Source organism: Mauremys mutica, chromosome 4 (genome assembly GCF_020497125.1).
Source record: "Mauremys mutica isolate MM-2020 ecotype Southern chromosome 4, ASM2049712v1, whole genome shotgun sequence".
NCBI classification, from domain to species: Eukaryota; Metazoa; Chordata; order Testudines; family Geoemydidae; genus Mauremys; species Mauremys mutica.
This window is the reverse complement of record NC_059075.1, coordinates 120,887,250-120,913,076: the sequence shown is the minus strand read 5'-3', so window position 1 is coordinate 120,913,076 and position 25,827 is coordinate 120,887,250. Positions and strand designations below refer to the sequence as shown.

The 25,827-nt window shown below is 50.8% G+C and overlaps 2 protein-coding genes across 2 annotated transcripts; both read left to right on the top strand.

Annotated features, from left to right (window-relative positions):
- The first annotated feature begins 741 nt into the window (after positions 1-741).
- LOC123368240 lies at positions 742-19,159 on the top strand. Its single transcript, XM_045012866.1, has 7 exons — positions 742-918; positions 5,759-5,925; positions 9,515-9,634; positions 11,067-11,123; positions 12,333-12,485; positions 14,324-14,443; positions 14,888-19,159. The coding sequence occupies exons 2-7, from the start codon at positions 5,770-5,772 to the stop codon at positions 14,894-14,896; spliced, it is 615 nt and encodes a 204-aa protein (XP_044868801.1). The 5' UTR covers positions 742-918; positions 5,759-5,769; the 3' UTR covers positions 14,897-19,159.
- A 409-nt stretch (positions 19,160-19,568) lies between these two features.
- CCDC86 (coiled-coil domain containing 86) lies at positions 19,569-24,338 on the top strand. The gene is made up of 4 exons (XM_045012864.1): positions 19,569-19,972; positions 20,357-20,486; positions 23,153-23,227; positions 24,169-24,338. Exons 1-4 carry the CDS (start codon positions 19,677-19,679, stop codon positions 24,286-24,288), a joined length of 621 nt encoding a protein of 206 aa, XP_044868799.1. The 5' UTR covers positions 19,569-19,676; the 3' UTR covers positions 24,289-24,338.
- Positions 24,339-25,827: the final 1,489 nt, after the last annotated feature.

Below are 25,827 nucleotides of genomic sequence, written 5' to 3'. Positions count from 1 at the left end.
GGCCACCCCCACCCCTGCTGCTTGTTTCGCCCTATAGATTTCCTTTCTTGTCGATTTCACAGCCTCTCAATTCACACCTGGCTCAGTTTGCAAATAGACATCCACTGAGAGGCACACAACACACAAATGGCCAGACAGGGAAATAGGTGTCTATTACCTCCTGTCTGAAAGGAACATCTCTGAGGTATGTCACTGCCTGGTGACCAGCTTTAACTCCAAGACCTTAAGAACATCATTTTTATTATAGATAGGTGACTCTTTAAATATTACCTGTACATACATTGCACAATGACCATGACGACCAGTAGGCTACTGGCTCTCACTAGAGACTTCACAGGCCACCCTTCGGTGAGCTATTATGCAGGTAGCCAACCTAGGGGATCCCTGCAAAATCCTATGCTCCCCTGTGCCCTCTACCAGCTGGCATCAAGGGCTCCCTGGGTCACAGGGCCCATGCTGTATACAGAAGATATACTGGGGATACAGAGGGGCCTTCAAGTGCCCAGGACTGTGCTGTGGGCACCACAGATGCATATTTCATGAAGATACAGAGTAATTCACATTATTTTCTCCCTGCACACGGTCTGTCTCTGGTCCATGTTGTCTCTCTTACAGGCACCCAGATCCACAGAGGTAGACTGACCCTCCCTCTCGCCACCCCCCCTTCCCTCCCCGGCTCTGGGAAACAGGCCAGAATGGGAGACTTGGGAAAGAGGAACCCTCACAAATGTCCACAAACAAACTTCCTGTCCCTGCTGAGCTGCCAGAATGGCAATGAGTTCCTCTGACAGGCTCTCTGCATTCCCGCCCACCACTGGACTCTGGCCAAGGAGGTGGGGAAAGCTGCCAAGGCAGAGAGAACCCTGAGGCTTGCACAACACAACACACGGCATCCCACCAGCCAGACAGCTAGGCAGAGTAAGTGAAGGCAGCGGGTCAGCCCCCGCTGAGCCAGGGAGACCTTGGGGGTGGGGGGCTTTGGGGAGTGGGAGATCCCCAAGGGGCTGGGGGGAAATTGCTAGATTGATGGGGGGAGTGGGAGATCCCCAAGAAACTGGGGGGTGATTGTTAGATTGGGGGGGGCTGTGGGGAGTGGGAGATCCCCAAGAAACTGGGGGGTGATTGTTAGGTTGGTGAGGGGGTGGGGGAGTGGGAGATCCAGGACCATCCTTAGGCATAGGCAGAATACATGGCTGCGTAGGGCACCTAAAAATGTTGGCCACCACTGGGTCTTAGTGTCCACCTCTTGGCTCTTCCTATCCCTGTTCTGACCCTTTCTGCTGGCTGCTGCAGCCTGGTGACTCTTCCGCCGGAGGGGATCTAGTAACTTAAAAGTGAAAATGCCTTCCAGTCTGCCAGACCTATTAGCACAACACTGAAACTGTTACAGAGCCATTCAAACCATTTGCCAACCCCCAGGTATATACTGTCAGTTTCTGAATTTACTGACAAAAACAGTTGTGCGTTACTGTAATGTTTACTCAGAACATGTCAGTTAGTTTAAAATTTGCTTTAAAAATATTTCATTAGTGAGTTGGTGAAGATTATAAAATCACATCTCTAAAAAATCCTTGCATAGACTTTTAGATGCACAATCATCTTTAGCCATAAATGCTTAGATCTTCAGATATATAGTTTTTTAAATAAATCCTTCAAAAAACCACCCTTATCTAAAATACATGTTTTAATTTTAATTACTATAGTAAAAAAACCTTGCTTCCAAAATCTTACTGTCCTTTCTGTCCATCCCTTTCTCCCTCTCCCAGCCCCACTCCATCTTGAAGAAAGCCCTTAAAGAGACAACACCCTTTTCCTTCCAGATAGCTGGACAAAGAGTTTCCCTTTCTTTATTTCTGACTATCTGATGAACTAGTTTTAAGAGAACCCTCCAGCAAAATCAGTACCTTATAAAATCCTTTGTTATGCCTAAAATCTTTGGAAACATTTTTTTCAAGTTGGTAAAATTTCATAAACATGTGTATTGTTATGGAGATCACGCAAAGTAAATTAGTGTTCCCTTTTTCTAAAAGCAATGAACATTGTTATGAACACACAAAACCTCTGTGACTGATTAATTTAAAATAATGCCTTTGTTTCAGTGAGTTAACTATATAGTAATCTGGAATGATTACTTTATGAAGGTTTAAGAGTACATTTAAAATATAAAATCAGCTTAGAAATACTGATTAAGAAAATGTAAAACAGAGAAGAGCTGCATCATGTATTCCCTAATATTTAATGTTGTATTCAGCAAGCCAGCTAACTCACCCTTACTACAAAGTTTTTGCAAATAAATGTCTGACAAACTTCAAGGCATATAAAAAAACTGTGACTCACATTTTTTATTCCCAAGTTTAGTGCTTTTAATTAGGTACCTTCTGGCACATACGCAGCGAGTTCCATACCCATGTGATGCTCGGGCACCAGCAATATTCAAAGCCAGGGGCCCAGCTCCAGCAATATGTGGAGCCAGGTGTCCCCACACACACACACACACACACACACACCGCGCCTCCCCCGAGTGTTCCGCGGCCCCGACTTGCTGCCCCCAGGCCCTGCCCCTGCCCCTCCTCGTCTTTCCCGGCCCGGGAGCAGAGAATCACTGATTGTCTCTCTTCCCAGAGCAGGTCCATGTTGCCTCCCAGCAACTGCTGCTGCAGGGTCCTAGTGCCCCCCCCCCCCCGATCCACGGCCAGGACAGACTGACTCTGAGCCTGCCCTGCCCCCTCAAACCCTTCCCTTTTCTGGCAGGCCCCTCAAGCAGCACAGGCCCCCCCCCTCCTTCTGCCCGCAGTCACCACTCCTGCCCCATGCAAGGAGGCAGCCCCATCCCTCACCCCCAGTGAGGCTACAGTGACAGTGTGCTGCTGCGGGGGGGAGGGGGATCCTCCCCCAGAGCTTAGTGCTGCCGGCAGGGAAAGGGCTGGGGGGAGTCCTCTCTGGCCCCTGTCCCAGAGCAGCCTGCCTGCACCCCAAACTCATCCCGAGCTCTGCCCCACACCAGAGGCCCCCCCGCACCCTGATCCTCTGCCTGAGCCCCAAGCCCCTCCAGCCCCCCAAACACCTTATCCCCAGTCCCAGCCAGAGCCCTCATCCCGCCGCACCCTGACCCTCTGCCTGAGCCCTGAGCCCCTCCAGCCCCCCAAACACCTTATCCCCAGTCCCAGCCACAGCCCTCATCCCTCAGCACTCTAACCCTCTGCCTTAGCCCCAAGCCCATCCAGCACCCCAAACACCTTATCCCCAGTCCCAGCCACAGCCCTCATCCTGCCGCACCCTGGCACTCTGCCTGAGCCCTGAGCCTCTCCAGCACCCCAAACACCTTATCCCCAGTCCCAGCAAGAGCCATCATCCCCCACACTCCTACTCTTGCCCTGAGCCCTTCCCACACCCAAACCCCTCATCTGCAGCCACAGCCTTCACCCCTGCACCCCATCCCTCTGCACCCCTCCCATCCCCAAACTCCATCCCAGAACCTGCATCCTGCATCCCAATCCCCTGCCCCAACCTAGGGTCTGCACCCCAGACCTCCTCCCTCACCCAAACTCCCACCCAGAGCCTTGGGCAGGTGGGGGGCGGAGTTTGGGGGTGGGGCAGAGTTTGGGCAGGGGTGGGTTCTGGGCACCACCAAAATTTCTACAAACATGCCACCCATGCCTTCTGCATGTCCATTCTGTGTGAGAGAGAGGGTATGGGGGTCTCTGTGGGGAACTGTGACTCTCTGCCACCGTGAGGCAGGTCGGGCATCTTGCTATCCTTTGCTGCCTCGTTCCTCCCCCCGGCACCCTCCCACCCCCAGGCTGAGAGCCCGGGCTGCCATTGGGCATAGGGGCACCAATTTAATAATACTGCGTAGGGCCCCATAAATCCTAAGAACAGTCCTGGGGAGATCCCTAAGGAACTGGGGGGTGATTGTTAGGTTGGGGTGTAAAGGGGACTTGCATCGTAGTAGTTTTGAATCCATCAAGAGTCCTGAACAGCAGGAATCAAAATGTGTCTCTGCCGATTTCCCTCTCTCTGTGTCTCTCTGACTCCACCATTTCATTTCTCCCTCCATCCTCCTTATTCCCCTATGTGCTTCTCTCTTTCCCTCTTTCCCCTCCCTCTTTCTCTCTTATCTTTCCTCCTCCTCCTCTGCATCTCTCACTCTATCCCTCTCTCCCTAGGGAGCTCGCCCCGAGATCCCCATGGTGAGCACAGCCTTGGGATCTGGTCTCCCAAATATTTTGTCCCTCCTCCTCACTTTTTGTCCTTCCCTTTGTTTCCGCCCCTCCAAACCAATTCTGTTTTTCCCTCTCGCTCTCTCTCTTCCTGTTGTTTCATTTCTCTCCCCCTCCCACACCCCCTCATCTCTGTTTGGTTCTGTTGTTCCCCAGGTCCTGCTTTCTCCCAGCAAATGGGGGGTGTCCTCCTTCCCTGCTTTGGCCTCCTCTCTCTAACCCCCGCCCACTCCCTTATCTTTATTCTCTGGAATTTCTTCTCCCTTTGCCAGGGTGAGGGGAATGATGGGAAGTAACCCACGTGCTTGGCATGAAGCAATCTTTGAGTGTGTCCATGCTCCTCTCAGAGGCCTGACTGCAGCACTGTGGCATACCCGCACTAGCTTTCATTGAGCTAGCGTGGAACAAAATTGCAGTGAAGATGTGGCAGGTTTCAATGTGAGCTGTCCAAGCCTGCCCTGGATTCTAGGGACCTACTCGTATTGCTAGTCCACCAGCCTTCACGGCAGTCTACCCAGGGCGGGGTTACTCGCCCCATGACCCCTTCCCCACTCCCCGAAGCCTGCAGCCTCATAACTTCCAGGTGCCTGGGACGTGATAGGGGCCAGGATCTGACCTGCTGTCCCCACAGAATGCAGCCACAGGACTGGCCTCATTAGCCCCTGCACTGCCTTTCAGTGGAGCCTGGGAGTCACCCCCTCCCCCAGCTCCTTCTGGAAACCCTAAGGGGTAAACCATTGGGATCACTGTACATCAAATATCCATGGGACTTCTCCCTTGGGATCCCATAGCAAGCAGGCCCCTAGGATCTCCCCTGGGATCCCCCTAGTGAGCTCACCCCTGGGATCCCTTCCCTGGGATCCACTTGGCCAACAGGCCCCCGGGTACTCTCCTCTGGGATCCCCTTAGAGAGCAGACCCCTGGGACATTTCCTCAGGGATCCCCTTAGCAAGCAGCCCCCGGGGTCTCTCCTTTGGGATCCCCTTAGCGAGCAGGCCCCTGGGATCTCTCCTTTGGGACCCCCTTAGCCAGCAGGCCCTGGGGTCTCTCCTATGGATCTCCTTAGCCAGCAGACCCCGGGGTCTCTCCTTTGGGATCCCCTTAGCGAGCAGGCCCCTGGGATCTCTCCTTTGGGATCCCCTTAGCAAGCAGCCCCTGGGGTCTTTCCTTTGGGATTCCCTTAGCCAGCAGGCCCTGGGGTCTCTCCTCTGGATCCCCTTAGTGAGCAGGCCCCTGGGATCTCTCCTTTGGGATCCCTTTAGCAAGCAGCCCCTGGGGTCTTTCCTTTGGGATCCCCTTAGCCAGCAGGCCCTGGGGTCTCTCCTCTGGATCCCCTTAGTGAGCAGGCCCCTGGGATGCCCATAGCAAGCTCACCCTTCCCCTATAGGCTATTTGTCTGAAGGGATTCCCTAGCTGTCCCATTCCATTGGCAGGAGGCAGAGGATTCCCCTCTGCCCGACTGCCGCAGCAGGGAGCTGCCATTCCCCTGCCCCAGCCTTGTCCTGCTGCTGACCCCAACTTCCCCGTTCTCTCCACAGCTGGCACCAAAATGGCAGCAACCGTGACAGAATCCGGGGGGGTGAAGGTCGTCACAGAGGTCATCCCGCAGACCGATCCCCGGGCTGCACAGCTGGACTCAACGGCACCACATCCCAGCTCAGCCCAGGTCAAAGGCTTCAGGAAGGCACAGCCCAAGGCACTGGGGGTGAGGATCTGATGTCTGACATCTCTGCTGGACAAACGAAGGGGAACTGAGAGTGACCCCCGACACACAGTGCACTTAGCGAGGGGGAGCTGGGCCCTTCCCCTCAGCTCTCTGGGAGACTAATGGACTCTCCTTCCCTTCACTTGCAAGGATGCTGTGGGTGAGGTCTAGACAAGCAGGAATTAACCCTTCACTGGGGGGGTGAGGCTTAGAACTGGAATCTGCGCCCTGCACATTCAGCCCTTGCCTGGCTGCTGAGATGGCCCAACAAGGGGCCCAGCTAGCGCCAGCTGCACTGTAAGCATCGCCCCCTCACTGGATGGTCACGTAGCCCCTTGCATCCCTAAAGATTCCACGCTGCAGCTCCTCCAGCCACTGAAATGCAGCCACCTCTGGGGTGACGCACAGCAACTGTGCCGCAGCCATATGCAAGTGAAACAGCAGGAGGGAAATTTGGGGAAGGCAGTGTGTAATTACATGAGCCAGGATGCCAGATCTAGCCTCCCCCTTTGGCATCTTAAAAGACCAGGAGTGACCTCAGTTTTATCTCTGCTCCAAAAGGCAAGTGCCCCACTTTCCCTAGGGAGCAGGTCTGGAGCTAACCCCAAGTAAAGAACACCCCTATTGCATCACCAACCTTCCATGGTGCTATTAACACAGCCTGAACCCCGTTTAGCTGGTGAGAGCTGGCAAGAGCACACCATGAAGTGCTACAGCTGCAGGGTTTCCTAGCTTAACAGCTCCCTGGCATCCAAAGGCATAAACATCTCCCCGTGTGCCCAGAAAAATGCTGCCCAACCAGGCAATGTAAGGCAGAGAGGATTATCTCCATGGGAGGATTTTGGTGCCTCAACCCGGTTGATTTCCCCCATCTGCTCTCATTCTGCTGATAAGTTTAGGGTCTGGGGCTGACCTAAGGGCTGCAGCTGAGCGTGTGTGTCTCAGACACTGTAGGTCATCAGGAGACGAGCTCCTCCAGGAACAGAGGTCTGAAGTGGTGATGTGACGGGAAGTCGCAATTTGTTCCCCAGGCCGGGGGGTAGGGGGGAAGGGAGAAAACAGAAAATAATGACAATGGCAGCAGTGGGGATGCAGCTGCTATTCATAACGGTACTGGGGATGGTAAAGACGATGGTTAGCATTGATGGTGGGGGTGATGGCGGTGATGATGCTGGCAGGGTGATGGGGTGATGGTAATAATGTTGGTGGGGATGGTGGGAGTGATGATGATAATTGCAGAGTGATGGGGTTGGCAGGGGTGATGGTGATGGGGTGATGATATTGGCAGTGTGATGGGATTAGTGGGGCTGATGATGGTGCTGTTGGCAGGGGTGATGAGGTTGGTGGGGGTGATGGCAGTGATGATGTTGGCAGGGTGATGGGGTTCATAGGGGTGAGAAGGTTGGTGGGATGATGGCGGTGATGAGGTTGGCGGCAGTGATGACATTGGTGGGGTGATGGGGTTGGTAGGGCTGATGACATTGGCATGGTGATGATGTTGGCGAGGGTGATAGTATTGGTGGGGCTGATGGTGGTGATGATGGTGGCGGTGATGGGATTCACAGAGTTATCTTTGAAAACTCATGGCGAACGGGGGAGGTCCCGGATGACTGGAAAAAGGCTACTGTAGTGCCCATCTTTAAAAAAGGGAAGAAGGAGGATCCAGGGAACTACAGGCCAGTCAGCCTCACCTCAGTCCCTGGAAAAATCATGGAGCAGGTCCTCAAAGAATCAATTCTGAAGCACTTAGAGGAGAGCAAAGTGATCAGGAACAGTCAGCATGGATTCACCAAGGGCAAGTCATGTCTGACTAACCTAATTGCCTTCTCTGAGGAGATAACTGGGTCTGTGGATGAGGGGAAAGCAGTGGATGTGTTATTCCTTGACTTTAGCAAAGCTTTTGATACGCTCTCCCACAGTATTCTTGCTGGCAAGTTAAAGAAGTATGGGCTGGATGAATGGACTATAAGGTATAAGAAAGCTGGCTAGTTCGTCGGGCTCAACAGGTAGTGATCAACGGCTCCATGTCTAATTGGCAGGTGGTTTCAAGCGGAGTGCCCCAAGAGTCAGTCCTGGGGCCGGTTTTGTTCAATATCTTCATTAATGATCTGGAGGATGGTGTGGACTGCACTCTCAGCAAGTTTGCAGATGACACTAAACTGGGAGGAGTGGGAGATACGCTGGAGGGTAGGGATAGGATACAGAGGGACCTAGACAAATTAAAGGATTGGGCCAAAAGAAACTGATGAGGTTCAACAAGGACAAGTGCAGAGTCCTGCACTTAGGATGGAAGAATCCCATTCACTGTTACAGACTAGAGACCGAATAGCTAGGAAGCAGTTCTGCAGAAAAGGACCTAGGGATTACAGTGGACGAGAAACTAGATATGAGTCAACAGTGTGCCCTTGTTGCTAAGAAGGCTAATGGCATTTTGGGCTGTATAAGTAGGGGCATTGCCAGCAGATCGAGGGACGTGATCATTCCCCTCTATTCAACATTGGTGAGGCCTCATCTGGAGTACTGTGTCCAGTTTTGGGCCCCACACTACAAGAAGGATGTGGAAAAATTGGAAAGAGTCCAGCAGAGGGCAATGAAAATGATTAGGGGGCTGGAGCACATGACTAATGAGGAGAGGCTGAGGGAACTGGGATTGTTTAGTCTGCAGAAGAGAAGAATGATGGGGGATTTAATAGCTGCTTTCAACTACCTGAAAGGGGGTTCCAAAGAGGATGGATCTAGACCGTTCTCAGTGATAGTAGATGACAGAACAAGGAGCAATGGTCTCAAGTTGCAGTGGGGGAGGTTTAGGTTGGATATTAGGAAAAACTTTTTCACTAGAAGGGTGGTGAAGAATGGGTTACCTAGGAAGGTGGTGGAATCTCCTTCCTTAGAGGTTTTTAAGGTCAGGCTTGACAAAGCCCTGTCTGGGATGATTTAGTTGGGAATTGGTCCTGCTTTGAGCAGGGGGTTGGACTAGATGACCTCTTGAGGTCCCTTCCAACCCTGATATTCTATGATTCTATGAAGGGTCTGGTTGGCCTGATGGGGGTGATGATGTTGGCAGGATGATGGGATTGGTTGGGCTGATGGCGGTGATGATGTTGGCAGGATGATGGGGATGATGGTGGAGGTGATGATGTTGGCGGGGTGATGGGGTTGGCGAGGATGATAGGGTTGGTGGGGATGATGGCGGTGATGATGGTGGGGGTGATGGAGTTGTCAGGGTGATGGGTTTTGTGACAGTGATGACATTGGCAGGGTGATGAGGTTGGTGAGGCTGATGGTGATGATGATGTTGACAGGGTGATGGGGTTTGCAGGGTGATGGGGTTGGTTGGGCTGATGATGGTGGGGGTGATGAGGTTGGTGAGAGTGATGGCGGTGATGAGGTTGGCAGGGCGATGGGGTTGGTGGGATGATGATGGTGGGGGTGATGACGCTGGCAGGGTGATGGGATGATGGCAGATGATGGAGGTAATGATGTCAGTGGTAGTGGCTATGGTGATAACAGTGATGCCATAGATCATGGTAATGCTGCCGCACATATTGTGTATAAGTGACACCAAGCTCCATCTCCTCTTCCCCTCTAGGCCATACAGATCATATCTGGTTTCACACAGATCTCCTTTGGGATTGCCTTGATGATAACTGAATCCTCAGCCCCAGCCCTCACCGTAGCCAGTGGAGTCTACTTCTGGATCGGCTTGCTGGTAGGCACAGACAGCTCCGGTAGTGAGGAGCTCAGCCCTTTGATCCAGTTTCGGGGGGAGCAGGGGCATGTCTCAACAAATCTGCTCTGGGATATGCCCTGGACTCCGGCACAGAAGACAGTGAGCATAGCCAGGCAGGCTTTCAGAATAAAAGGGAGTGTGCTATGCACTGAGCCCTTGGGAAGGGAGGAGAAGATGGTGGTGACCCTGCAAATGCTTTCAGGGTGGACTCACTCCCCCTAGGATGGGTCCGTTTGCTCAACCTGTGGCAACTCCATCGGGCCCCCCATGGTACAGGGTCACAGCATGCAGATGTGCACCATCCTGGGCCAGCATGCCATCGTCAGCACTCACAAATATTTTGGGTTGCAGGCCTGCAAATGAGGCTCATGGAAACATGGGAGAGACCCCTGAATGCTGCAGCAGACTGGCAACTCTACCCTTATGACATTGCTCTGCCCCAATCGTGCCCCAGATCAGATCCATCCCCCAGGCTGGTGTGAGGGAGGGGTTTAGTCTGCTAGATTTCACCCCCCAATCACCGCTGTGACAGAGAGGCCCGAGCTCTGGCAGGGAAGAACTCCTCTGGGATATGATGGAAATTCACCCCTACATTCAGTCAGGCTCCACTGTGTATACACCCCAGTCTGGGAGATGGTAGATCTTTGCCCCCTCTCTAGTGGCAGCGCCCCATAAGACTACTTAAACTGATGCAGCCATCAGCAGGGGACTAAATTGGCCCTTATTCTTAGATCAAGAGGCTCATGTGATTCTCTCTCTGAGTCCCAAGCTCAGGGTCGGTTACCTGTGCATATAGGCTTTAAGGTCCTGTCCATCTGTCATGGAAGTGATGGATCCATGGTGACATGGAGGAAAAGCAAATCCCATCTGGAAAACTTCACAGTCACCTTGCCATATGGAAATGCCCAGCAGATTGCACTTTGGTGCCAGACAATGACCCTTTGGCTTCTGAGAACTTGGGAAAATCCCAGCTCCTCTTGGTTGCTCTGCAGTGAGAGTCCCATGAGATGGGACTTGAGAACCTGTGAGACCTCAATCCCACCCTTAATCTCCTGAAATTGGGTCTCTTTACACCTTGATCCTAGTGACAATCATAGATCAGGGTTGGAAGGGACCTCAGGAGGTCATCTAGTCCAACCCCCTGCTCAAAGCAGGACTAATCCCCAGATGGATTTTTGCCCCAGATCCCTAAATGGCCCCCTCAAGGATTGAATGCATAACCATCAATTTAGCAGACCAATGCTCAAACCACTGAGCTATCCCTCCCGCAATCTTGTATCATCTTTTGGGGCAGGGCTTCCGTGGCCCATAATCCTGTGGGGTTCATTCCACCCAGTTCCAACGTGTGTGTGATTTTGAGTGGGATGGGAACCTGCCGATGACTCTTCCCCATTTGCTGTTCCCTGGGCAGTCCGTGTCCTCAGGATCCGTGCTGGTGGAGACTGAGAGAAGAGAAAGCATCCGGCTGGTAAATATCCTCCAAGCATTTTCGTTCATGAGAGTGGGACTGGTGCGTGGCTGCACTCCAGCTAGCCACAGCGGCTGATGGCACCTAGGAGGCCCTATGTAGCCTGGATGCAAATTTCAGAAGCCCTGAGCCTGCTTTAATTCAGGCCGTTTCTACACTGCAGCTAGGAGGTGGGATTCCCAGCTCAGGCAGACGAACACGTGCTTGCTCTGCAGCGTGGCCATGGCAGCATGGGTGGTGGTCCCGAGTACAACCCTGTCCAGGATCCTAGGTACATACTCAGGTTACCTGGCTCACGCCGCTGAGGCCAGCACTGCTAGTTTTAGGTGCTAGCTCGAGCAGAGCTAGCATGTGCACGTCTACCTGAGTTGGGAGTCACACCTCCCAGCTGCTGTGTAGATGGACCCTTACACTAGGGGCTGGGATGTGCAAGGGTGGCTTTTACCACATTTGCCCAACCCTCTCCATTCCTGCATCCGCTGGAATGAAGATTTGAGCCCATGGACTTTGCTGGGAGTTGATGGGGCTCTGAGCCTCACAAAATGGGGCCCTAGGACTTTAATATCACAACTGCATAACAATATAGCCCCATCGCCCCCTGCTGGAACAGATACACTGCGTTCTCCAAGTCAACATGCTCAGACTCCGTAGACCAGCATGGGGAGTCCATGCCAGACCCCAGAGCTCCCCCACGTAGGTCACGCAGCCCCAGTTGTTTCAGCATATGGACTGTCAGCTCAGGTGCCTCAGCTGATTGGCCCGGATGTGACAGAGTCGCTCGTCCTCCAAACTGTTACTTGTGTGAGAGGAACTGGACACAAACTGGCCGCCTGCCTCTGCAGACAGTAGAGCCTTTAGAGATTACACCCTTATTATAAACGTGCCATGAGGATGGCTTTGTAGTTAAGGCTTTCGCCTGGGGGTCTAGAGAGATGGCTTCTTTTCCCAGTCCTGCCACAGATTTGACCTCAGGCAAGGCCCTAATGTCTCTGTGCCCCAGTTCCACACCTGTAGAGCGGGAGGTGGGGGCTGGGGGTTATAACAGCTCTTTCTGCCTAGTCTGTTTGGACAGTAAGACCTTTGGGGCAGAGATTGTCTCTTGCTGTGCCTGTAGGGCCGCCATGGCACTGGGGCACTAATCTCGGTGAGTGCTGTAACGATGACAGATGTTGTGCCCTGCTCTCCTCTAATTGGTTGTGATTGATCCAGGTGAAAGTCTGCTACATTATCAGCGGCCTGGTCATCCTTGCCACCCTGACAGCTGTGATCATTCACAGCCTGGAGATCAGCCAAGACGTCCCGTGGTGCAGCATACATGAGGGCGGCAAAGTGACCCCGCTGAACTGCTCCCAATATGTCTACGTGGGTACCTCTTCCATGCCCCTTGCTCCTGCAGCAATCCACAGCCTCTTTGCAGGGGCCTGACTGGGTCTAGCACTCCAGGAGACCTGGGATCACCCTCTCAGGACCCACTGGCTCCGCAACATGAGAAAAGCTCAGCAAGGGGCAATGAATCCATCTGTCCACCTGATTGGGGGTGGGGGTTTCAATTAAACAAGAGGACCAGGAAGCTGTAGTAGTTATTCACTAGACCAGCGTGGGTCAGGAGACCTCAGCTCTGTCACTGACTTGCTCTGCAACCCCACTCTGTGCCTCAGTTTCCCCATCTAGGAAATGGGGCTAATAGTGCCTCTCTCAGGTGGGTTGGCCGTCACAATGTTTGTGAAACCCTTTGAGAGGCTCAGATGCAAGTGGTGCTGCAAACTCTTGCAGATTTATTTGAGTTGCACAATATTTGGTGTTTTTCTTAAAGCCCCAGCTCCTGGATTAGGTTGATTAGTTGAGACTCTCAGCTGCCGTTTAAAACAAACAAAACAAAAAAGAAAGGATCCTCCAGGCTTCTGGCTGTGGGGAACTGAAAAGCAAATAAAATTAAAGCCATATTTGTGTGTTGGGGGGTTAAATCTCATGATTTTTACACCAAACTTGCAATTCTTTGAGGCCTGACTCATAATTTTTGCTTGCTTGCAATTGTCAATAAGTAGGGAGAGGTTAGGAATGGGCTTTTTCTTTAAGGGGGTGCCTCCACAACAGCAGCATTGCCCCAGGGCTAGATGGGGCCCACACTGAGAACTGCTTCAACTCAGCACCCTGAGATTTAAAGAGACCAGTTTTTCCTTGGCCAGCCGGTATAATGATACCATCAGTATGTAGCCCGGAATGGGGACTGGATCACTCAGCTGTACAGCCTTATGGGAGGAAGCTCAGGAGTGGGGGTAGGGTCAGTGTGTGGTTGTTATGGGTCTCCATAGCACCTAGTGCACAGCAGCTACTTGAGAACCTGGCTCTTTAGCTCAACCTGTAAAGACTCCATTGTTTAGTTCTCAGGGGTCCCCAGTTCAGTTCCCCCAGGGGCTAGCTAAGATGGTGGCTGATCCCCTACAATATAAAGTAAGTGCTTGTAATTTTAACACCATTTCCAATACACCACACTGCAGAGGCTCCAAGCTTAGTTCCTGGTGTGCCAGCCAAGATAGCAGCCATCACAATGGCCGTAGTGAGGGGAACAGTACAGAAACTATGCTTTAATGCAGGGCCCATATTGTGCCATGAGAAGCTGCAGCCCCCTCGACCTGCCCCGATCCAACACAACTTCTCCCTTCCTGCCCTCCACCCTGTTGCCAAACCCTCCTCCCTCAAACATGCTAGGTGGGTTACTGAAATCTACCTGGGACCCCATGAGTGTGACCTGGCCAGGGCCCTCCCTGCCAAAGCAATGAGTGTCTCTAGTGAGCTTCACAGAGCGAGTGAGAACAAGGGGCAGGAGACGAGCCAGAGACGAAGGAGGGGCAGGGAGCTAGACTCTGAAACAAGACAGGATCTGCCCAGCTCAGCCCTGGGAGGAGAAGGGATTCCCTTTGGTTGTACTGGGAAAGTCACTGCCTAATGCAGCCAATTTGAGTCCTAGTCAGTGCCACGCAGGACCCAACCCATAGTATGTCTGGCCACTGGATGGCTGGGCCCCATTGCCATGACCTGCCCTATCAGGGCATATGGCAGAGAGGAGAGTTCAGGCAGCCCTCACCCCCTCGCTGTGTAGTAATGACACCTCTCAGCTGGGGCACAGGCCTCCCCCAGGGTGAGGTGGCCCCATGCACTGGGGTTGCCGGATGACTTCCCCTGGGCTTTCTTCCCCACAGATTCTGAATCACGGGATTAACTCGATATTCATCCTGCTTTGCTTCTTGGAGCTGTGCACGGCCATCACCGCCCTGGTGTATGGACACAAGGTCTTGAAACAGCAGGACTACACGCAGATGGTGAGGCTGGAGCCCAGACACACTCCCTGCCCTCCAATCCTGGAGCAGTCGCTCACACACAGTGCTCATCTCAGGCCTGATCCATAGCCCATTGACATCAGCAGAAAGACTCCCCTTCCCTTAGCCCTGGAGAGACCTCCTGCCCCATCGCTCTGACAATGGAGCCACCAGCTGAGCCCCCGTTGACGTCAATGAGGGTTTGTCCAGGGATTTCAGTGGGAGCACAATCAGATCCCCGTGACCCCTTTCCTTGGGGAAAGGGGAATTCATTGCCCATGTTGGATCAGTCCAGCGCTTTACCTCTATGTTGATCCACCAATGGATTCTAACCCTCCCTTGGATGAACTAGTCAGAAAAGGTGGAGGTGGAGAGGGCCAAATGCTGGTTTTCGGTGTAATCCTGATGAGATGGGAAGGTGAATTCTGTTCTCTGATTATTCCCCAGCTGCTGTGATGGAGCAGAGACCGGCTCTGCTCCTCCCACCCCCCAGGTGTACTGAGAACATGATGGAGATTTCCTGCACTGGAGCCACAGCGACATGGACTCTTGGCCACTTCTTCATCTTCCCAGGCAGGACGGCAGAGGGAGCAAACTCTGACCCCCAACATCTCATGCAGCCCCCCCAACTCTTCTGTGTCTAGGGGATAGGGGCAAATGCTGAGCCAGACACCACTATTCCTGAGTTCCCCAACTGAGAGATGAGAGCAGCTTTAACGCTCAAAGTATCCCCTGACTTTCCCCGCAAACTCTCCTGTCTGTAACTTACTGCAGCCCATGACCTCTCTCAGGACCCTCCTCACAGAATCCCCTCATGGACTCTTACCCCTGAACTTCCTCCCCCAAAACTAGAAGGCAGGAGTTAACTCTTTCTGCACCCCAAAACCCTTGCCTGATTTCCAAACGCTCCAGCCTGTATGGGGACGGTGCAAACAAATTGACCCACACACGCCTTCCCTGGCGCCTCAAACTCACCAGTCAGTAAAGGGGGAGGAGCTGGAATGAGACTGAACCCAGCTCCCCCCTCCCCCCCAATCCTCCTGTGATCCCTGGAACTCTCTGCAACTGGAGCACAAGACAGCAAGCTCCAAAGCCATCCTTCCGTGCTGCTCACGCCTCTCCCCAAGTTCCACAAACCCTCCCATCTGCACAGGCAAATAAGACGGATGGGGAAAACAGTGGGAGCCAACAGGATTATGGAGTAGAAGTTGATCCATCCCTTTTTCTTGGTCTTTGCCCCCTGGTCCCCTCACACAACTTAACTGCACCAAGGCAGAGAGTGGGGGTCTGTTTAATTTTTTTTTATTTGTGTTGCAGTAAAGGAGTGCAGTAAGCAATGGGCTGTGGATAGAAGGTAACAGATTCTGTAGCCAATAGTCAATATCATATTGCCCACGAACTGTAACATAAGAGAATCACTGTTCGTCTGTTACATGATGGAACATACAGGGCAGCATGTGATATAAAAAAAACCCCCACTAGAGATATGACATCCTGATTGTCCCAGAACAGAGCAGCGATGCCATGATCTCCATGTAAATGCCACATTCAGCCCTCAGTAACTCCTGATGTCTTGGGCTTCCACCAAGAACTTGGCCACTCTGCGTCCAGAAAATCCTCACTCGTTCTCCTTTCATGTTGTATTATCCCATCCAGATCACATGTTTTATGGACTGGCCCTTAGCACTTGACTTCTTTGCTGATTTCCAGGTCCTTAGAATGATTTCTTCAGCCACTGCTGATGCTCTCAAACAACGTATTTCTAAGGGAAAGTCAAATCCTTAGCAGCCTTCAGGACTTGCAGAATAAAGCGCTTAGGACCACCAGGGTTACTGCTGTTTAGAATCGCATTCACTCACTTCCTAACTTCTTTCAAATCTTCTTTGGTTTTATGGCAGTTGTCATCCAGCTCTTTCATTCTGAGGATCATGTCATAAAAGAAAGATTTCACTGATCTCCCTTCCCTTCCAGTATCCCAGTTGTCTTCCAGTACCCCACTGCTCCCATTGCTTGGATCTTAAAATGTCTCATTCTGTAACCCACCAGGAAGGATTCAGTGTGCCACAACGGGAAAGCCACACCTCTAGGGCAATATAAATGTATCAGATTTCCTTGTTCCCTTCACAGCTCCAGCAAGAATCCACCTCTCATGTGGGTTGCCAGGTTCATTCTACTGCGTACCGTGCAAACGCTAAAGATGCATTTTTTTTTTGCTATATTAACTTGAGCTTACAGTATTATTATAACAAATGTTCCCACAGAATGTTATGTCTAGCTACATCCCTATCTGTTCATTCAAAACCAAGCTTACCTCTCAAATTTGAGAAGTGTTCCTTACCAGTCTGGATTCTGAGTGGTACTGACCAGAGCTAGTCAGGAATTTTTCAGCAAAAAAAAATATTTTTTGGTGTGGAAATGCCAATTCTCTGAAACCAAAACGGTTTGTGAGAAAAGGGTGGTTTTGAGGAACTTCTTGTTTTGAAAAATTTTGGGACAAAAGAGTTAGAATTTTATTTTTCAAACAAAAAAATCATTTTTTTCAGTGCAAAACTACTTTTCATTTAGAAATTTAAGATAATGATAGCAAAAAAAAGTTAATTTAAAAAGGTAAAAATCAAAATGAAATGTTTTGATCGACCTAAACGAAAAAAAAATAAAATTTGTCAGTTTGCAAAATGTTTGGATTTTGACATTTCATCCCGATTTGGGCTAAGAAAAATGTCAAAATCTCAAAAATTTTATCCAGATGGGAACCGTTTTCTACCCAGTTTTACTACTGAGTACTCAGAGTTCTAGTTCACTGCATTGGGCATTGCATATATTCAGTGCTGCTTAAGGTCAGCTGTTAGACAACGACAGCAGAAAGTGTTATATAGACTGGATCAGAATACCAGAATTTGTCCCCTGGATCTTTCCAAAGGAAAAATTCTGTTTTTAAATTTTCTGATTGGAAAACGTTGGTTTTCTGTGGGGCATTTCAAAACTAAAGCAAAAAAAACAAACAAAAAAACCCCCACTCATTTTGTTTTGAAATGCCACTTTGAAACAAAACAAGAGATTTATTGTTGCATTTCAAAATGTAGATTTGAAATTAAAAATGTAATTGTATTTCAATTTATACTCTTTCATTTCAGCTTTTGAAAACTGAAGAAATTGGGATGGTTACCCCCCACTCCCTTTTTTCACTTTTTCCAGTGAAGAAAAATGGGGAACAAGTTGAGAAAAGTAAAAATAAAATGAAACACTTGTTCACAGTTTTTTTCAGTTGTAAAAGAAATTAAAAATTAAAGAAAGTAGCACTTTTAATAACTTTTGTAAAAAAAAATTTCACATCTTTTCAGTTCAAAAGAACTTTTCACTGTTTAACTCTTCTGAGTTGGAAGAAGTTAAAAGGGGGGGTGGGGATTTCAACCACCTTTTTTGCTTCCTCCATTGAAAAAAACAAAGAGGAGAAAGTCACCAAAAGAGGAATTTCCAAAACATCCCCAAACCCAAAGGAAAACTGAACTTTTTCAGTATCTGAATCAAAACAACATTTTAAGTCAAAAATGAAAGAATAAATGTTCCTTTAGTTATGGAATGTCAACAAAAAGGCTTGTTGCAAAATGTCACTTTAAAATACTCTGGACATTGATTTCTTAGGAATCCTTGTTTACATAAGGAAACTGACCAGAATAACTATTTCAGAATAGCTCCCCATCTGGACATTCTATTCCAAAATAAAAGTTACTTTACTCCAGAATGTGCTTCCAAAGTGGAGTAACTATTCTGGAATGAAATCACTTTTATTCTGGAATAGTGCATATCAATAGTCAATATTGTGTTGCCCACGAACTGTAACATAAGAGAATCAATAAAGTGGTGACAATGTGAACTGCTTAAACAGTTTTACATTGTTTTACACCAATACAGAGGTAACTGGGTGAACTTATGTGGCCTACGTTATGTAGAAGGTCAGACCAAAATGGTCTAATGGCTTCTTCTGGCCTTAAAAACTATGAATCTAAATCTTTGGAAAATGAGGTCCATGGGACACACTGCCTTGTTTAAGCTGGTAAACGGGTGAGCATCAGGATTCTGCTTAGAGCTCACACCTTTTATTATGTCAATCACACAATTAATGTCTTTTCTGCATATAACAGGGGTGGCCAACCTGTGGCTCCGGAGCCACATGCGGCTCTTCAGAAGTTAATACGTGGCTCTTTGTATAGGCACCAACTCCAGGGCTGGAGCTACAGGTGCCAACTTTCCAGTGGGCCAGAGGGTGCTCACTGCTCAACCCCGGGCTCTGCCACAGGCTATGCCCCCACTCCACCCCCTCCCCTTAGCCTGCCATTCCCTCGCTCTTCCTCCCGTTCCCCCCAGAGCCTCCTGCACGCCACAAAACAGCTGATCAGGAGGTGTGGGGAAGGAGGGGAAAGGTGCTGATTCACAGGGCTGCCAGTGGGTGAAAGGTGCTGGGAGTGGGGTTTGGGAGCTGATGGGGGGCTGCTGACATATTACTGTGGCCATTTGTCAATGTACATTGGTAAATTCTGGCTCCTTCTCAGGCTCAGGTTGGCCACCCCAGCATATAACCAACACATGGCAATATTAGCATTAGCGCTGAAGAGAATAACCGTATAATGCTGTCATTCTGAACAACTGTGTTATCATTTCAGTATATATCAGCCTTTTCCCATGCAATTACCTTTTCAGATTAAAAGTGCTCTCATTTTATGAAATGCTTTGTTCCTCATTTTGCTCCCTGAAGCCTGCACCCCTGACCTCCTCCAGCACCTCAACACCAGCCCTGAGCTCCTCCCACACCTAAATTCCCTCCTGGAGCCTGTACCCCCACCCCTTGCCCCAGCCCTGAGCCCCCTCCTGCAACCCAAACCCCACACCCCAGAGCCCATACCCCCAACCGTGAAAATGGGAAAGTGAGCAAGTTTGAGGAAGGGCGAGGGAGGGGCCGGGGCCTCAAAGACGTGGGGGGCCGGGGCCGGGATGTTCAAGTTTCTGCCATTGGAAAATTGGCCCTACCTTGCCCTCTGATGCCCCTCACAAACATGGCGGACAGGGGGTGGGTTCTTCAATGGTTCCCCTCACAAACATGGCACCTGACGTCGGTCTGGTTTGATTCTGAGCACGCGTAGAGTCGGGAACAGTTCCTGTCGCGCGCGCCAATGACGTCGCCGGCAGCTGCTCCGCGCTGAGAGGGGCGCGGCGGGAGGCTGCAGCTGGACACGTGGGGATGGAGCCGGCTCCGGGCGCCAGGCGGCTGCGGAGGAGCCGGAGGCTGCAGGCGCAGGGGCTAGAGCCGGCGCTCGAGCGACCCCAGGAGGAGCCCAGGGCTCCGCCGCTCAGCCCCGAGGGCGGGCAAGCGGGTGCCCCCGGGGAGCCCGGCCGCGGCGAGACCCTGGGGGTGGCCCCGGCCCCGGCCCCTGCCCTGCAGCGGCGGAATCCGGCCAAGAAGGGCAAGGAGGCGCCGGCGATTCCCAAGGGGAAGCCTAAATCCGGGCGGGTGTGGAAGGATCCCGGCAAGAAGCGGTGAGCGGGGAGGCCGGGCGAGAAGGTGGGGTACGGGAGGGGGGCGCCTGGGGTGGGGGGGAGCCAGGAGTAAGACCATGGAGTGTGGGTCTGGGGGAGGGGGGAGACTAGGGTAGGGTTGTGGTGGCATAAGGAGGCTTATGGCGCTGGGATCTAGGAAGGCTTGTGACTTTCCCCATGATGTATTACAAACAGATGGAATTGGAGATGGGCGCTAATGCTAAATGGGCACCCAGGATAACACCTCTCCCCTTTGTAAAAGTGCTCTGGAATCTGTTCCTGACTCTGGCCTGTTGCTGTGTGAAGCTGTCTTACTGTAAATGCTCCCCTCTGTGTGTTGGTGGTGGCTGATGGGAATTCTTTCTCTCCTCTCTTCTTCTTTAGGTTTTCTCATATGATTCAGGACAAGCCGCTCCGCACCTCCTGGGAGCGAAAGATGAAAGAGCGCCAGGAGAAGAAAATAGTCAAGGATTTTGCCCGGCATCTTCAGGAAGAAAAACAGAGGGAGCGTGAGGTAAAGGGAGGGGATGGTGCAGCACAGCTCACTGCCCAATTATTGTGTGTGTGTGTCCCCTCCCCTGCACCCACATGTTATCACAGCGGTAAACTAGGCTCCAAGAGGAGGCCTGCAATGGTTAATGAACCCCAAGATTTCATGGTATCCTGACCTTGGAATTGCCACCCCTCTGCCTGTCATGATCAAGTAACCTTGCTGTTCTGTCTCAGTTCTAAGTCTCCAGTGCAGAAATGTGCCTCTCAGGCTATAGAAGCCTCCCTCAGACCCCCCAGCTCTAGTTCCCACCTCAACTCACCTCTTGTTTGCCTCTAACTTAAGTGTCATTTTTGAGCCTGACCTCTCTCCTTTCCACGTCCCTCCTGTCCAGTGTCTGGGACCTTCTTTGTTGCCTCCATTGCAGCATTGCTTGTGCATGCTGCTGCTTCAGCTCCACCCCGATCTTCGGCTCTCCTTCCTAAGATTTCCCTGTGTTTCATCTCTCCACATTCCCCTTTGTGGGATAATGATAAATACGAAGGGATACAAATCTGAGATGCCAGTCCTGCTGTGTCAGGATCTAAGATGACCACTAAGAACACCCTGGGCTCCAGGAGAAACTTCTGTTTGGGGAGGTTGTTCCATATGTGGCGTGTGGGTTGTTTGCATCTTCCTCTGCAGCATCTGGTGCGGGCTGCTGTCAGAGACAGAATATTGGGCTGGATGGATCTCATCTCTGATCTGGGGTGGCAGTTTGCATGTGCCAATCCCCTCACTTCTGTCCTGAAACAATTCCACTGGTTTTCTTTTCCGTTCCTGATCCAGTTTTGTTTAAAAACCTGTCACATCCTAGCTCCAGGCTATCTCATGGACTGTCTCCTCTTTGCTCTAGCCACCTTCTCTCTTCCTTCACACCATGCAACTTAATTGTATTGCCTCTTCTTCTGACACCAGCGTCACCCCTCTTTTGGATGGTAGCAAATGTTTGGGGCCTTGCCAGTTATTTTTCCAGTAGAGGAGAAATCAGTGACACAGTGTGGGTATAATCTAAGTGTGACTTTGATGTATTTATACTATTCATAGGTTTGGCAGAATTCAATTTTTTTTATCATTTTGATGGATAATATCAATGTTTATTTTTAAATATTTTTTTCTGTTTTTTATTTACATTTTCACAATTGTATGAAATTATGGGAGAGTCAGACAATTTATTTAGTGACAGTCAAACACTGGAATTCAAAGAGCTAAAGCTTTATGGCTGTTAAAACACAAATTATCAACATCATGTCAAAATATGCAAAGTAAATAGCTTTAAATCAAACCCTAATAAGTTCTCAAGCAGCACTTTTCTTACTTTGCCCATCTGTACTTTTCAATTACTATTGCTAGAAATATTTTTTCATCAATTTCAGTGTGTTTGGTGAAATAAACATTTATTGATAAATATCTAATACTTCCAAGCTTACCCATACACCAGCATACACCAGTCCTGGAACAGAGATGGTCAAACAGCATACAGGGCAAATTTATTCTTCCGGGAATTTCTGAACAGCACTAGAGCCTGGTTCCCAGAAAGCAACTCTGCCTCCGAAATTGACTGATCAGAGCAGTGAACAAACTCTCCCACCATTGATGTGGCTTCCTCCTTCCCAGGATCACTGCTCTCAGAACCCTGCATAACCCAAAACTAAATGACCCAGCATATCTGTCTAAGAGGCACACTTTTTAAAGGGACGCTCTCCAATTCCAATATTCTATACTTCAAGCCACTCCTTAATCTTCTCTTTATCAGTCAGTAGGTACCTGCATAAGGAACAGAAATTTGATAATAGAGGGCTCTTTAATCTAGCAGACAAAGGCATAACAAGATCCAGTGACGAAATTGAAGCTAGATAAATGCATACTAGAAATAAAGTGCAAATTTGAGCTCAGACTAGATGATCACAATGGTCTTGTCTGGCTTTTAAATCTATAAGACTTGTGCACTAAGAAAAAGAACTTGCGAGAGTACAGAAGAGTGCCACCTGCTGGAACCACTCCAAGGAATTAAGCCCAACAGCTGATACATAAGCTCCCTCTGGTACATAACACAGTAGCCCAACTGCTCAGTGGCATAGGTCCCCACGAACTCATCACCCCAGTTTCCTGATGTTTACTGTCTTTTCTGCCCCCCCCCCCCATTGGATACAGAGTGCAAAGCAAGGGGTGTGTCCTGCTATTCAAAGCCCTGTGTAGGACTCTCTGGCCACCTGAGATCGCCTCTCCTTCCTGCAACTCCGATCCCAGCATTCCACTGAAGCAGTGAATGCACCCCCCAGTGGGAGAGGCTTATGAAAGGAGTCAGAACTTCCATAGCAGAGGTCCCTAGATTATGGAGCTCTCACCCACTCGTTGCGTTGGCTCCCCTGTCCCCCAAGAAGGATCTCTACACACATGCACACAACTAATTATTAGAGTACCTAGAGAGAACCTCACTGGGCCTGGTGCAAGAGCCTTCTCCTCTGCAGTTCTTGCCCTCTCTGCTCTCTTGCCTCGCTGATTCTATCTCTCTTACGATCTTTGCTGTGGACCTCTCTCACCTTTTCTGCCTCTTCCCCCTCTGCTCCCATTCTTGGGCATGACCCTAGAATGCAGTTTCCCTGAATGGCAGGATATAAAATCAAAGCTTCACTCTGCTGTTTCTGCAGGAGAAGAAGCAGCGCCGGGAAGAGAACTTGAAACGACGCCTGGAGAACGAGCGGAAGGCGGAGGTCGTACAAGTGGTGAGTGTCCTGGCTTTTTAGCCTCTCCTGCAGGGAGACCCAGAACCCACCTTTCCAACATGGGACAGATTCATTTGGGGGGCTCCTCCCCCTGTACTCACTGTGTCCCGGTTGCTGCTCAGGAAACCATATTTGTGTTGAGGCCTGACACGTACTCATGTCAGATTTTTGTGAGTTGCTGGGGTCAGCCCAGTTTTTCCTCTCTGCAGAGACTGGTTCTTGTTGAGTGCCCACGGCAGGGACAAGAGGGTGAAAATGAACGGAGAGAGAGAGAAATCCAGATGGATAGTGGGAAAAACAGCCTCATACTGGAATCTATGAGCCTGTGGAATAGTCTTTTGTTGCGTGAGAAGCCTGTCACTAAAACTATTCAGAGCTAGACTAGGCAGAGCCCTGCTTTAGCAAACAGCCCTGCTTTGGCTCCAAGATGTGTGACTTGCCCCAGTGCTATGGGTGGCTGAAAACTTTCCACTGAAACTGTTTTTGATTGAAAATTGGAGGATTAACTTTTGGGAGTGTGGGGGGTGAGAACTGTCTTTTCTTTTTTTTTTTCCATTTGAAAAACTGAAATGTTTCCTTTTGGAAAAGCTGCCATCATGCCTCCTAGGAGTTGTAGTTGAGTTACCTCATGCTCCCTTTCTTCTCTATAGGCTGGACTCCCCAGCCAGACTACATTTCCCATGATGCACCACAGGCAGGACTGGCCGTTCTGTACAGCTTCATGAAGGGACAGTGTGATGCATCATGGGAGATGTAGTCTGACCAGGCAGCCCAGCCTATAGAGGAGAAGTGGGATTATGAGGCACTTGAACTACAACTCTCATGAGATACCACAGCAGCATTTTTTTCTGACCAGCTGTCCCCAAGAGTTGTTTTGTCCTTGGTCTGTGTTGCTCCATGGCTGAGGTTCACAGCTTTTCTCTCTTGCTCCACCCCTGCAGATCCGGAATCCGCTCAAGTTGAAGCGTGCCAAGAAGAAGCAGCTGCGCCGGATTGAGAAGCGGGATACGCTGGCACTATTGCAGAAACGCCAGGTGCAGCGCAAAGAGGCCAAGGAGTGAGGCTGCAGCGGGGAAGAGTAATAAAGCCTCAGGGCAGCTGATTCTCTGGGGTCCATCTGTCCTGACACTGCTTTCCCTGCTATCCTGCCCACCGCCTCCTTATGCCTTCACTGGGGACTCCCCATCACCTCTCCTCCCTGCTGTGGGCTGATCAGCTGCACTGAGTACACGCTGCTGGCTCACACGCAAGAGCAGGGGGTTATACAAACCCACAGTCTGCACGGCTGCTCTTAAATGGAAACCTGCATTGTCTTCTCTTGCACCAGCGAGGCAGGATGCTGCAGTCCACGGCGCCGGGAGGTGTCATAAGCCCCGATGGGACAGGGATGAGATGTCCTCATATTGCCTGACTTGGGGCAAATAAACCAAAGACTGAGCCAATGTGTGAACTGGAGCCCCTGGTGTTAAGGGCCTGAATCCTCTTAATCAGCGCACGCTCACTTGCTTGTGTAGCTGGTGGGAGCAGGGCTGGAGCAGGGAGCTGCTTCTGGTGTCTGTCTTGGCCTGTGCCTCAATAATTTGATCTTCTGTTAGGAGGAACCACATGGAAAAAGATTTGGGTTTGTAGGGACCTGGGTTGTGGGCTGGGTGCTGTGTCTGTTGCTGTCTTATGTTTTTAATGGGCTGTCACCTTGGTCTGCGGTAAAGGACAGAAGTCCCAGCTGCCTAGAATAGGCCAAGCTTCTCTCCCATCAATCTGCTTCTTCCCCACGTTTGAGGTGGGTGTTCGTCCTTCTTGCCTTGGCCTTTCTGCTGAGACTGACAACAGGAGGGTGGGTTTTTATTTTGCTGGACTCCTGTTGGAAATCAGCCTGAGGTGACCCACTAACTCGTTGAAGAGGTTCCTGGCAACAGCTAGGAGAGGATGATGAGGGTGGATTGCTTCCAACCACATCTGGGCTGTAATTGAGAAGGGATTTGTTGATCCATGCAGAAATATTGCTCTGGCCAAAGAAATGAAACAGAAAATACCAGCCAAGCCTGTGTCCTCTTCTCTCCTTTTCATCCAGAGGAATGTAAGGCGCAGGGAGTGTCCACAACAAACTGTGGTGGGGCTGGCAGGAGGGAACCAGACACACTGTCCAGGAGCCATTCAGCATGGGGAGAAGGCTTGTGGCCCCAGAAGGAGCAGCGGGTATCCGTGCGCTGCCTGCACTCACTAGTGCCACCCATGCAGCTCCCATTGGTTTCAATTCCCAGCCAATGGGAGCTGTGGAGTCAGTGCAGAGGAGCAGGGGCAACGCGCAGAGCCGCCTGCCTGTTTTCCCCCCCTGCTCCAGGGGCTGCAGAGACATGCCAGCTGCTTCCAGGAGCGACGTGGGGCCAGAGCAGGCAGGGAGCCTGCCATAGCCCCGTTGCACTGCCAACCAGGAGCCACTTGTGGCAAGTGCCTTCTGGCCAGAGCCTATACCTCACACCCCCTCCTGCACCCCAAACCCCAGTCCAGAGTCTGCACCCCAAGATCCTGCCCCAGTCCTGAGCCCACACCCAAACTCCCTTCCAGAGCTTGCACTCCTCACCCCCTCCTGCACCCCTGCC

Excerpts from the sequence above, each read along its gene's own strand:
- LOC123368240 (XM_045012866.1), top strand. The coding sequence starts at position 5,770 with ATGGCAGCAACCGTGACAGAATCCGGGGGGGTGAAGGTCGTCACAGAG. Across the intron at positions 11,124-12,332 it reads GAAGAGAAAGCATCCGGCTG|GTGAAAGTCTGCTACATTAT; the intron begins GTAAATATCCTC and ends TGATTGATCCAG. Across the intron at positions 12,486-14,323 it reads ACTGCTCCCAATATGTCTAC|ATTCTGAATCACGGGATTAA; the intron begins GTGGGTACCTCT and ends TCTTCCCCACAG.
- CCDC86 (XM_045012864.1), top strand. The coding sequence starts at position 19,677 with ATGGAGCCGGCTCCGGGCGCCAGGCGGCTGCGGAGGAGCCGGAGGCTG. Across the intron at positions 19,973-20,356 it reads AAGGATCCCGGCAAGAAGCG|GTTTTCTCATATGATTCAGG; the intron begins GTGAGCGGGGAG and ends CTTCTTCTTTAG. Across the intron at positions 20,487-23,152 it reads AAAAACAGAGGGAGCGTGAG|GAGAAGAAGCAGCGCCGGGA; the intron begins GTAAAGGGAGGG and ends CTGTTTCTGCAG.